Genomic DNA, 11,269 nt, shown 5'->3' with positions numbered 1-11,269 from the left:
GGTGAGGGGGAGAGAGAGGAAGGAAGGGAAGGAAGGAAACATACATGCAAGCACCTAGCAAACTAAAACTTACTTTTGTCAGCCTGCACAAAGGACAGATGCCAACCTGAATAAAAATATCTGTGCATACTGGCAGAAGGACAGCCTGGGAGCACCCACCAAGGAGGCCCTGTCCAGAGTTCTAGGAAAATGCCTGTTAGCTGCTGAGCCAAGTTTGAGACCCGTTGGTGGTCGACAGAGCTTTGAGCGACTTGGCTACTGGGGAGGTTGCCTTCCCCGGCAGGGCAATCATTAAGGCCAGAGGAGATGCGCTTCCGCCGCACCGACTGAAGCGCATCCTGCCGATTGCCAGCTGGCGAACCTGGTCCCAGGGCTTCCCCTGGTGGCCCCCACCTAGCAAAACGTCCTCCTTCCTGGACTCTGGGGCGCATCGAAGGTCTCAAGCGTTACAGGCTGGTTGAAGGCATGCTCTCCCCCAGCCCTTCCCAGGCTGGTTCTGCCTCCCAGGCGGTCAGTCGTTCATTTTCCAACACTCTGTGTTGCGTCCTGATTTTGATATTGTGAATGGCACCAGCAAAACTTTTCAGATTGATAAGCAGGCTAGACATTGATTGATGGATGGAATGAATGAAGGAATGAATGAATGAGTGTCTGTGATCTTGGTGGGACAAAGAGAAGGCCCCCCCCTCTCGTGAGGCTCGTACACCCTCACCAAGAACGCATTTTTTCTCGGCTTGCCTGCTTTCCTTTGCAATCTTTCGCAAACCTCCCTGCGCTCTCTGTCTGAGAGACGCTGGGCTCCACAGGACGCCCGGTCCGACCTCGTGGCAGTTGCCTGTTGAGGAGACAGCCTCTGATGGTCACCTGCTTCTGAGTCTCTGGCCATTGCATCCATTATTCTCTTGCATTCTAGGGCGGGCTTGAAACCGGGACTTAAGCCAGTTTCTGCTTAGTGGAACGAAACTGGGCTGAATCATTGTCAGATCCACTGAGTTATTTGTCAGCTCTGCTGATGTTGGTTGATTAGAAATGGCTGAGTAAGGGCTACCCCTTCCGTTACTCAAGAGAAGAGGCACATAGGCAGAGAGGAGCTTTTAAAAAGCCCCAAGGCTTCCTGTGTCCCGTGAAGCACCATGGACCAGTCTTCCGTGCGAAGCCATGTCAACTGGACAGGATGGGCGTGCAAGCATGGTCCCACCTCCCCCTTGTCTTGGCGGTAGAAGCCCAGCGCAGCTGACGCGGGGGTGAGGAACAGGCCGGCTAGGTGTGGCCTGCTGGCTGCCGCCTCCGCCGCCGCCACCTCCTGCTCCTCCTCGGGGCCCTCCAGCACTGCTCAAATTGGTTAATGCAGCAGCAGGAAAGAGGCCGTGCAGTATGAGGTCTAAGGTGTTTGCCACTGGATCGGGATTGCCGCCCAGCGCGCGTCAAAGCAACATGGATCCTGGAGGCGTCTCTCCCCATATTGGCTGAGGAGGCCATTTAGAGCAGAGGAGGGCAGGCGCTGGCCCTCTGGATGGTTGGGACCCGACTGCCAGCATTCCTGTCCATTGGCCATGTTTGCAGGTACTTCTGGGCGTGGAAGTCCCAGAACTTGGGGGAATCTCCTTTCTGCCCACCCTCAATGTACGGACCCTTCCCCAGATCTAGCTGTATGTGGCACGAGCGGATCGGCTCCGCCTGGGGCCGCGAAGAGCCCAGGGGCACCTGTGAGCGCCCCCAGTGCTGAGCGCCTCCCAAGTCAGAGCACAGGGCAGGAAGGAGTGATGAGGCAACCTTAGTGGTGGCATCCGTGATGAGTGTGCAGCACGTGCGACACATTGGCACTCCGCGCCCTCGCAACGGGCGGCGCCGGCCCCTCCGGCAGTGCTGTGGGTGCAGCGCCCCGTTGCGAGTCCCGCATCCCATCCGTGCGTGTGCTGTCTGTTGGTCTGTGTGTCTTGGGGCCTCAGCCGCGCTCGCTGCTCCTGCAGTCTGGTGTCCGCCTGGCCGTGGGGATACGATACGACACTGCCAGGTGACTTGGGCAGAGCTGGGAAGGCGGTGCCCCAAGCACCAGCTCTCCTCGGTTTCAGACAGTTGGGCAATTTAGCCACAGGATTAAATTGGGTTCTGCGGCTGTTGTTTTCGCTGGACTTGAAATCGTACCGCTTTTTCTGATGTGAGCATCATTGCTTTGCAAACCGCATGCACACACAAAAAAGGAGTCAGAAATGGAGGATGCCTGTATGCATGCATGAAGGCGCATTTCAAGCTCCGTGGCTTCCGAGGCTGGCCCTGTGTGTGAGGACAGAGAGGATTGTGGAAATCGCTCTGTCCGGTGTCAAGCCGCTGCACAGAGGTGGGGGCGCTGGGTGCATTTGTAGCCAAGCTGGAGAGAGAGAATCAGATGGGCAAGCTCAGGGGAGAAGGACCCTGGGTCTGCAGATGGTTGGCCAGCCTGCCCTGGGTCAGATGCCATTTGGGATGCGCACCAGGGAATGGGCACCCCATCCCGGTTCCCTTCTCTCCTTCCCTCACCCCCACTCCGAAATCGTCGTCTGCATGTGCACGGAATGAACTGTGATGCATACAGCCTTGGAAGCGAGGGGGGATTGGAAGCACCTGCAAACATTTATTGCTCTTCTTTGTGTGTGTGTCGTGTTTTATCTATCTTCTCTCTCCAGGCTTCATGGACCCGGCCCGAGAAACAAGAGGTATAAGAATAACAGGCAAATAGCCCATCTTCTCTAGCCTGTGTATATATTATGTACAAATATTTAAGTGTTGCAAATTAACATGTTTCTCCTAGCAATACAATCCAGTATTAATACTGTAACCGTATTAGTAAGTGCAGGCTATCTGCTGGTAGTGGTAGTAGCCTCTGTGTGTCTTAGTGCCTCTTTGAGCAAACATGGTGTCTTAGGAGCAGGCCAAGTATCGCCCACCACCTCCACGCCTGGGGGCGTCAGTGGCGTGGACGTGGGCCTCGTCCCACGCGAGTGTCCCCCAAAAGGGTCCAGAAGGCCCAGCGCTCCTTGGCAAGGAAGTCCAGGGCAGGCATCTTAAACTAGGAGATCATCAATCCGAGGCCCCCGTGAGCCAACCTGAGGCGCGGGAAAATTGGCCACCGCCTTCATCGGAGAATCTGTGTCCAGAGCCCGCCTAACTCACTTGTTTGCTCGCTTCTCTCCAGTTAGCTGCGCTGTGCTCTGTTTTAAAACGTTTGCATCACATTTCATCTCAGAAGCGATGCAATTATTCTCTCAGGTCTGTCTGTTCTCCAGGAAACATTCCCATAGTTAGTCGCAGAGATATGCCGCTGGCTGACCTGCCGGTGGAGCTCACCCAAGAGGGGTCGATTGGGTGCTTCAGAGGTCCGTCAAGCGTAGTCCTGATGACCACAGTGGCGGCCTTTGGGGCCATGGCTTGGCCTCTCGTTTTGCATTTTGGGAAAGTCGTGGTATGGAGAACGGGCCAGAAGTCCTCTTCCTAGGCAAAGAGGAGTCTAGTTAATGCTTCCATCAAATTGAGGCGATGCATCGAGTGAACATAATCTGAGTCGCATAAATTGCCCACAGAGGACTTTAGTTTTGAGGGGGGTATTGGTGCTCTTCATTCCTGTGCGTGGTCGTGATGCGTACAGGGTCTTCATATCTTGGAGCTCTCATGGCATTGAATGGCGGGTCTTGGCGGCAACATCTTGACTTCTGGGTGGCAGAGAAGTTCGAGTCTGTGCAGTCCCAACACATTCACATTTCATGGCTGAGGGGAGTGACTGACATGAATTCCTGGAACCTCATGAATTCCCAGATTTTGCAAGCAGGAGGGCGATATTTCATGATTCTGATGGAGAGGCTTCTTGGAAGATGGCACTGATAATTCTATGCCAGCCAAAATGAACAGGGACATAGCAAGATGGATCTTAAAAGCACTTTATGAGCTGGTTTGCATGTCGCAACTACCCATGGCTTGTCCTTGGGTTACTGCTCTGGGTTGTCCCCTCCCCAGCAAGCCACAACTATGGATTGGGTTCAGACATCGTGCTCAACAATCCAGGGACAGAGTGAGCCGGTGGGAGCCAGCACCCTCCCTTGCTTCTGCTGGTTCACGACTAACCAGGGTTTAAACAAACCATAGGACGCCTTGACGTATAAACTGATATAAGCTCTGATCCTGCAGCTAAAGGACTGAAGGAGTCTTGTGCAAGAAATTGTGGACTCACTTAAAAGTTTTTTTTCCCACTATTGTTTACGAGTTCCAAACTCTTCCCTGCAAGAGCAAAGCATGTGTGGGCATCCTGCTGGGGAACTTGGTCCTTCCCCCATCCATCCATCCATCTTTCTTTCATCTGTGGCAAGAGTGTGAAGGAAGAACTTTCCTTCTGATGGGAACCCAAACAGATGGCCTTCCGCATTTGTAGTCTTGCCATCCCTCAGATGAGGAGGCAGCAGGAGAAGGCAGATTTGGCCCATCCAGAATGGAGGTGCCTTCAGCCTTGTCTCCTCGTGCCATGTGGCCGTTCAGTGGAGAAAGCAGGACTACGTTCTTCGTAGACCACGATCTACCTGGCCATTGGCCTGCTACCTGATTGACCACGTCATGCCTGCTGGTCGCTGGGACTTTCCAGATCTAAATGTTGCCTCCCCTGCTGGTAGCCGCAGAGGGGAAAGCATTCAGGCACGCTGGAAATATCTGTTTTCTTGTTTGAACAGGCGTGCCAGAGAGAGGGATGCTTTTCATTAAACCTTTCTGCCAGCCCTGAAACTGCATTTTCTTTTAGAACGAGAGAAAGAAAATGCATTACAGAAGCATTTACACACCTCTGTCACCGCATCCCTATCGGCTCTGACTCACTCTGACTTTTCTTGACATGGTTCTAGAAGGGAAATCTTGAGCTGGTGAGCAGCCACTGGGTTTGGGGGAATGGCTGATGGCAGCCCTGTGAACAATCTCCTTCACCCCCTGCTATCTAGCAGAAGTATGAAGCAAGCATTGCCTCCTTCCTGCCATGTGGGAGCTGATCTTTCATTTGCCTTGCTGATATTTGGACCCAGCCTAAAGGGAGGGGAGGGGAGGGCACGGCACGGCACGGCACGGCACGGCAGGCAGTGGGTTGCATAGCTGTGCCCCACGATCGCATGTAACTCTTCAGCCACGTGTGCCTGGGTGGAGGCCATTCCTCACTGCGGTTTCCCCAACCACGCCTGGGCACGCGTCTTCCTGTATGGAAGTGAGAACACGCGTACAGAAATGTCCCAAGTGAGGCACTCCTTTGATCTGTGCCCACGTGCACCGGCAAGGAATTTTCACCCCAGGTGGGTCCTTCCTGCGATGCCCTGCATGGATTTGGCCAATTTTTCCAGAGCATAAGTTGTCTGCAGCCACAGAGCCCCCGTGCGTCCGCTGCGTACGCATCTGTGTATACCCCAGAAAGACATTCTGAGTCATCTTCCTTTGCATGTGTTGTCAAGGCAACTGAAGATAAAACCGGGCATCCATTGAATGCGAGTTCTCTCCTGGCTGGTGCGGGCGACGGCTGGGCCACGGGCTGCTCGGATGCGCGTATTGCAGGAGCTGATGTGGCAGGAGATGAAAGGCCGGCTCTCAGCGCCTTACGCAGGGCTCCTGTCGCCCTTATTCCAGGGGTTGCATTTTTCCGGCATTCTGTTTCCCAGTACATGTTGCATTTACATTTCCTTGCTGGAAACCCCTTGCTAGCTTTCGAAAATATCAGCCTTATAGTTTTTAGATTTGGAGCGTGAGTTCCCTTATCTACTGTTCTCAGCAAGGCTGTGGGGCATTCAGAGTTAAGGACAAGTCTTGCTTCAGGCTTTGCTAGCCAAGATTCAGTATTTCTGGGTACGATCCCACCCGGCGATTGCAGCAGCCCAGTTCTGTGAATGGCTGTTCGCTGTGATAGCTGAATCGCTTTTGTAGTCGTGGCCTGTGCTGAGAACCAGTCCCACTGCCTGCGTGCGCCACTCTTCCTGAGTGCAGGTGGCAGAAGCAGCCCTCTCAGCCGGAGGGTGCTGGGCCCGATCCGGACAGGCGCTCCCGCAGAGTGACCCTGGGGGAGGTCTTTGGGTTTCCACGCTGGTCAGCTGCCTGCAGCTGCCCACAGTCCAGGCCCTGCTGGTGAAAACCTTTTTCTTTCCCCAGTATTTTAATTGTTAATCGGTCTTAATTCTCGCTTTCTAGTTATCACTGGATGCTGTGCCATTTTTATCTTACTTTATTTGTGCTTGTTGTAAACCGTCCCGAGATGCCAGTAATGGGACAGTATATAAAAGCTTTAAATATACGAACAAGCGTAATTGGCTGCCTGAAGGCGAGGCGCTGCGTTCCCCTCGCAGCCCCAAGACCAGCCCTGCTGAGGAGGGCCCCTTGAACCCGCAGCCAAGCTGCTGGGACGCGTGTTCGCGCCTGGGCAGAGGGAAAGTATTGAGCACCTGGGGGCTTACGGGGTGTGAAATCCTCTCAGGCAGCAAAAGGGCGCGGGAGGGGACAGTCGTGTGCTGCCCCTTTTCCTGGAGGTTGGGGGAGTTGCCCGGTGCACTTCCCTGACTTCCTGCCGCTTGGTGCCGGAAGGCCGGACTGGCAGTGCCCCCGTGGCCGAGAGCAGCCGCGGTGCAAGGGAGCAGAGTGCCCGTTGGGCGAGCGGGCTGGGGCTCCGTGCGTCCCTCTGGCTCAGGCGGGGAGTTCAGCGTTGCCTCCGCAGCTCAGCATCAGGCAACTGGGAGAGCCGTGCGCCCTTTTGGGGGAATGGTGGCCAAAGAGAGGAGGGGCGGGCGAGCTGCAGGGGTTGGGGGCTGCCCCACAGTCCGCCGGGTTGCCGCCATCCCGGGCTCTCTCCGAGCACGCTTTCACCCAGGCGCGGCCCGCCTCCTGAACGCCCGCCTTCTTCTCCCGCTAGACCCTGGACGGGCGCATCGTGGTGCGCAGCCATGCGCGGGTGTCTTCCCTCACGCTGAAGGACATCCAGTACACCGACGCCGGCGAGTACATCTGCGTGGCCAGCAACACCATCGGGCAGGACTCCGAAGCCATGTACCTGGAGGTTCAGTGTAAGTGGCCCCGCGCCGCCATTCCTCCCACCCTGTGCCCTCAGGCATCTGCCGCTTCCCTCTCCCCCGGCACCTGGAATGGCACAGATTTTGGGGGTGCTGTTCGGAGAGAGAGGCAGGGAGCCGTTTCTGGGGGGCAGCCGTGGTCCGGGCAGAGAGCTCAGGAGTCAGGCGTCTGGGCACGGGCTCCTGCAGAGGCGATGGCGTGAGGGGCAGTGGGGCAGCGAGCGCAGTCACGCAAGCCAGACTCTTCTTTGAACTCGTGGCAGGAACCCAAGGAGATGAGAGGTCCGAGCTCCGGGATAGCTCCCTGCCAAATGCAGTCCTTCTAAATCCCTCACAGCCATACCTGGCTTGAAGCCAGAGGTGTGGAACCAGGCCTGGCTCACCGTGGCCCCAGGCTGGCTTTCTAGGGGTTTCCAGGTGGTCTCGTCCCTGCTTCCACGCTTCCCCAGCCACCAGTCCTTGATAGCCTCTGTGCCATTTTTTTCTCCTCTCTGAAAAGCCAAGCTGTCTCTGCTAGGGCTTAGTTTCTTGCAAGAAAGGCTTTTAGGTACAATGCAGGTGGAATCTTGATCTCCCCCTGTTCCCCTCTCCCTTCAGTCCTGTCCTGCTCCTGGGATGCTTTCCGCAGGAGTCTTTGCCCGCAGGGGTTCAGCACGCCTGCTTTAAGCCGTGATCGTTCAAGGAAAGATCCTGCTCTGCTGTGGCAGCGTATCTCTGAGCCGCAGCTGAATGGAGGCAGGCAGGGAGGGTGTCGCTCGGACCCAGTGGCCTCCTCAGCCCTCCCAGGCTCTGCTCTGATTCTGGCCCTGTTGCGAACTTCTCCGAGGGCCTGGCAGCCCGCAGGTGGGAGCAGGTTGCTTGATCCCCATCTACCTGGACTCCCCTTACATTCCCAGTGGGCATCAGCAGGAGAATCTCTGGCTTCTCGGGCCATGTCAGGGGTTCTAATCCCACTAGAAGATTTGACAGCATCAAGAAGGAGACTAACTTTTGCCGCTGGGGAGTGGCGGTGGTAGATACTCCAGTCTTTCTTGGGAGGGCTCCTTGTTATTTCTTCTAAACAGACTATCCTCTCCTTATTCTAGATGCCCCGAAGTTGCAAGGCCCTGTTGCCGTTTACACCTGGGAAGGTAACCAGGTGAACATCACCTGCGAGGTCTTTGCTTACCCGAGTGCCATCATCTCCTGGTTCCGCGATGGGCAGCTGCTCCCAAGTTCCAACTACAGCAACATCAGAATCTACAACACACCGACAGCCAGTTATTTGGAGGTGAGGTTTGGGCCCCCTTCTGGATGGGAAGATGGTATGGACAGGTGAGCCCTCTATTCCCAGGATGCAGGATATACTCCTCGTCCTCCTGGACAGGGTGGCAGCTTGGCCAGACACGCTGCTCCGCAGGGAGGAAGATGGCCACTCAGAAGAGAAAAGCTCTTCCGGCCACTACATCTCTCCACAGGACACACTCCTGCCACAGCCACTTCATCCAGAAATCTAGAATTTCTGCAGCTGAGGCCTCCGGGAGCCAAATCTGGCCAGAGTTCGGATTTCTGCGACACCTCGGGGGCTGCACTGTGCTAAGCAGCAGGCAGTTGCTCTGGATGTAAATCTTGGGAAGCCAACGCCCCAGGCAGGCGCCGGTCTGTCCGCAGTTCAAGAATATCGGAAGTGCCCCACCAAAGCAGACCAAAGTCTGTGGCCTTCAGCATCCAGCTTCCCGCAGTGGCCCATCAAAGGCCCCAGGGCACTCCCCAGAAAGGGGGAAAGACTGTTGCCCTGCTGCTGCGGCCATTTATCCATCCTGGCCAAGAACCAGACATGCCCGCTGCTCCCTCCTCTGCAAACGGGCCAAATCCCTTTTCAGAGGCCGACCATCCCCTCGCGGCGGTTCCCTTGAGGGACTGGTCACGAGTCGCATGGGAAGTGCTGCCTTTGGTCCTCCCAGGCTTGCTGCCTGTCATCTGAGGGCCCCGGGCTCCATGGTTGAGGGAGAGAGCGGTGCATTTCCTTCTATCTGCTTACTCCACGTGGGGCATCATTTTATAAACATGGATTCTATCCTTGTTTAATCCTCCCCTTTTTCCCCTAAAGGAAACCACCCCGAGGGATTTTAGACATTCTTAATATGGATCCCTCCAAGCTCCCCACCCTTTCAATTAATTCATTGACTCTTTGCAGGTGACGCCAGACTCTGAAAACGATTTTGGGAACTACAACTGCACAGCTGTCAACCGGATTGGCCAGGAGTCCTCGGAGTTCATCCTCGTGCAGGCGGGTAAGTTGCCCGAGTGGCGGGCAGAGGCCTGGGCACTGCCCCCTCTCCGTCACCACAATCCTGGGGCATCGCGACATGTCCCGAAGGGGCGTGCAGCCGACGGTCACTGCTCTGCCCTGTGGGCTTTTCCCATCACCAGCCGCTGATTTTGACAGCACCGATCCCCAGATTCCCATGCAGAGCATCCAGAAGTGTCCAGGGGTCGTTGCCCTGAGCAGTTCAAAGGATTCTTTCTGCTCGGCCGGAAGACAATTGAGGAATGGCCAGAAAAGGCCGGGAGCGGGGATTGCAGCCTAGGAGTGCTGTCTGGGCTGTTCCGTCCCTGTTCCCTGGCCACACGCGACTGCGGCTGAACTCCCAGGTCACCAGCAGCCTCACTGCTCTGTCGCCCTTTCCTTTCTGTCGCAGATACACCGTCCGCGCCTTCCATTGAGAGAGTGGAGCCATACTCCAGCACCGCCCAGGTGGAGTTTGACGAGCCCGAGGCGACCGGGGGCGTGCCCATCCTCCGGTACAAGGCCGAGTGGCGGGCGCTGGGGGAAGACGACTGGCACGCCAGGATGTACGATGCCAAGGAAGGTAGGGCGTCAGGAGCTGCTGGCCCCGGGGTCACCCGGAAGAAGCCCTGCCCATGCTGGGTGGGGGCACGGGGGCTGGAAGGCCTTCTCCGTCGCTTTGGACCTGCCCAGACAAAAGTTTGGTCCAGAGAGGCATGAGAGGCAGAGCACCTCCCAAGCACTGCGCTCAGCCTCGGGGGGTGCCAGTCAAGGTGTCCGATACCCAGTGGGAAAAGAGGCGCCAGGACACCACAGCCAGCAGTGGCCAGCGCATCCCATTCTGCGGAGGGGCAGATGGAAAGCAGAGCTGCTGTTGAAGCAAAGCACGGGGTGGGATCTGCTGATATTCCTGCACGTGCAATCTATACTTCCGTCTGGTCTCTGTCAAGATTCGGCACATTTAGCATGAACTGTATTTTCCAGGTTTCTTAGAAACAGGGAGAGCTACTTTATCCTGTATGGTCAAAACAGCCTGGAAGTGGCTGTTGGTCAGTTCAGGAAAGATTGCCGCCTCCTGCCAGGAGAGGCTTCCCGGGGGCCATGCCGGAGCCCTTGGGGACACAAAGCTGGCTCCCGCCCGAGCCATGACCCATCCTCCTCGACGCGGGTGCCGTGTCACCCACTCATCAGGGCGGCCTCTGCTTCCCTTCACGCCTCCCCAGGGCCCGGTCTGCGTTCGTCCAAAGCCGCCTGCTGTTCACACCAGCAGTGGTGGCTGAAGGGCAGCAGAGGCCGCCCCGTTGAGATCAGGAGAGCCGGTTCCCCCGACACCCCCCCCCCTGCCCCTGCAGTCCCTTCACACACGCGCACGTGAGGCTGAGGCGCCACATCCCCGGTGGATTCAGCCCTCCTCGCTTGCTTCCTCTCTCTCCGGCTCCAGCCAACACGGAGGGTGTGTTCACCGTCATGGGCTTGAAGCCAGAGACCGTGTACGCCATCCGGCTGTCGGCCATCAACGGCAAGGGCGCCGGCGAGATCAGCGCCCTCTCCGAGTTCAAGACCCAGCCAGTTCGTAAGTAAACCCCCTTCTTCCACCTCGCTCTGCTTTCGCAGCCGCCGTCCGTTTCTCCCTACCCCCTCTCTCTCCGCAGCATCCCTGCCAGGCACGGATGGCACCTGTTCCTCTCGCAGGTGCCGCTCTGCCATTTTTCACCTGTCCACCTGGACGTCTCTGATTCCACCAGGTCGTAGCATCACCCTTTTTCTAATATTCTCTTTCCTCCAAGAGTCTTAAAAAAAGATCTCCTGCTGTCCAGCAACAGCTTGCCGGAAAAACGGGCCCCCTGCGTGGCGTATTTCATAACTAGTCCTCCTCTTTTGTAGCTCGGCACGTGTCGCGCGGGCCTCGGGGCAGAGACGTGGCACAGCTTCTTCCGGGGGCAGTTGTGTG

At 56.6% G+C, this 11,269-nt stretch overlaps 1 protein-coding gene across 11 annotated transcripts in view; it reads left to right on the top strand.

The window, feature by feature from the left end:
* NCAM1 (neural cell adhesion molecule 1) overlaps positions 1 to 11,269 on the top strand; it is a 172,443-nt gene that overhangs the window by 119,643 nt on the left and 41,531 nt on the right. For 7 of the 11 annotated variants that reach the window (XM_044456278.1, XM_044456271.1, XM_044456270.1 and 4 more), the window contains exons 9-14: positions 2,664 to 2,693; positions 6,893 to 7,043; positions 8,135 to 8,319; positions 9,226 to 9,322; positions 9,731 to 9,901; positions 10,760 to 10,891. In XM_044456278.1, the coding sequence (XP_044312213.1) occupies positions 2,664 to 2,693; positions 6,893 to 7,043; positions 8,135 to 8,319; positions 9,226 to 9,322; positions 9,731 to 9,901; positions 10,760 to 10,891 (766 nt within the window). The remainder of the gene's footprint in view (positions 1 to 2,663; positions 2,694 to 6,892; positions 7,044 to 8,134; positions 8,320 to 9,225; positions 9,323 to 9,730; positions 9,902 to 10,759; positions 10,892 to 11,269) is intronic. The other 4 variants (XM_044456276.1, XM_044456273.1, XM_044456272.1 and 1 more) reach the window with 1 other exon arrangement.

This window comes from Varanus komodoensis, unplaced genomic scaffold (assembly GCF_004798865.1).
Source record: "Varanus komodoensis strain SLA01 unplaced genomic scaffold, ASM479886v1 scaffold83, whole genome shotgun sequence".
Classification (NCBI taxonomy): domain Eukaryota; kingdom Metazoa; phylum Chordata; class Lepidosauria; order Squamata; family Varanidae; genus Varanus; species Varanus komodoensis.
This window is presented reverse-complemented; position numbering and strand designations above follow the sequence as displayed.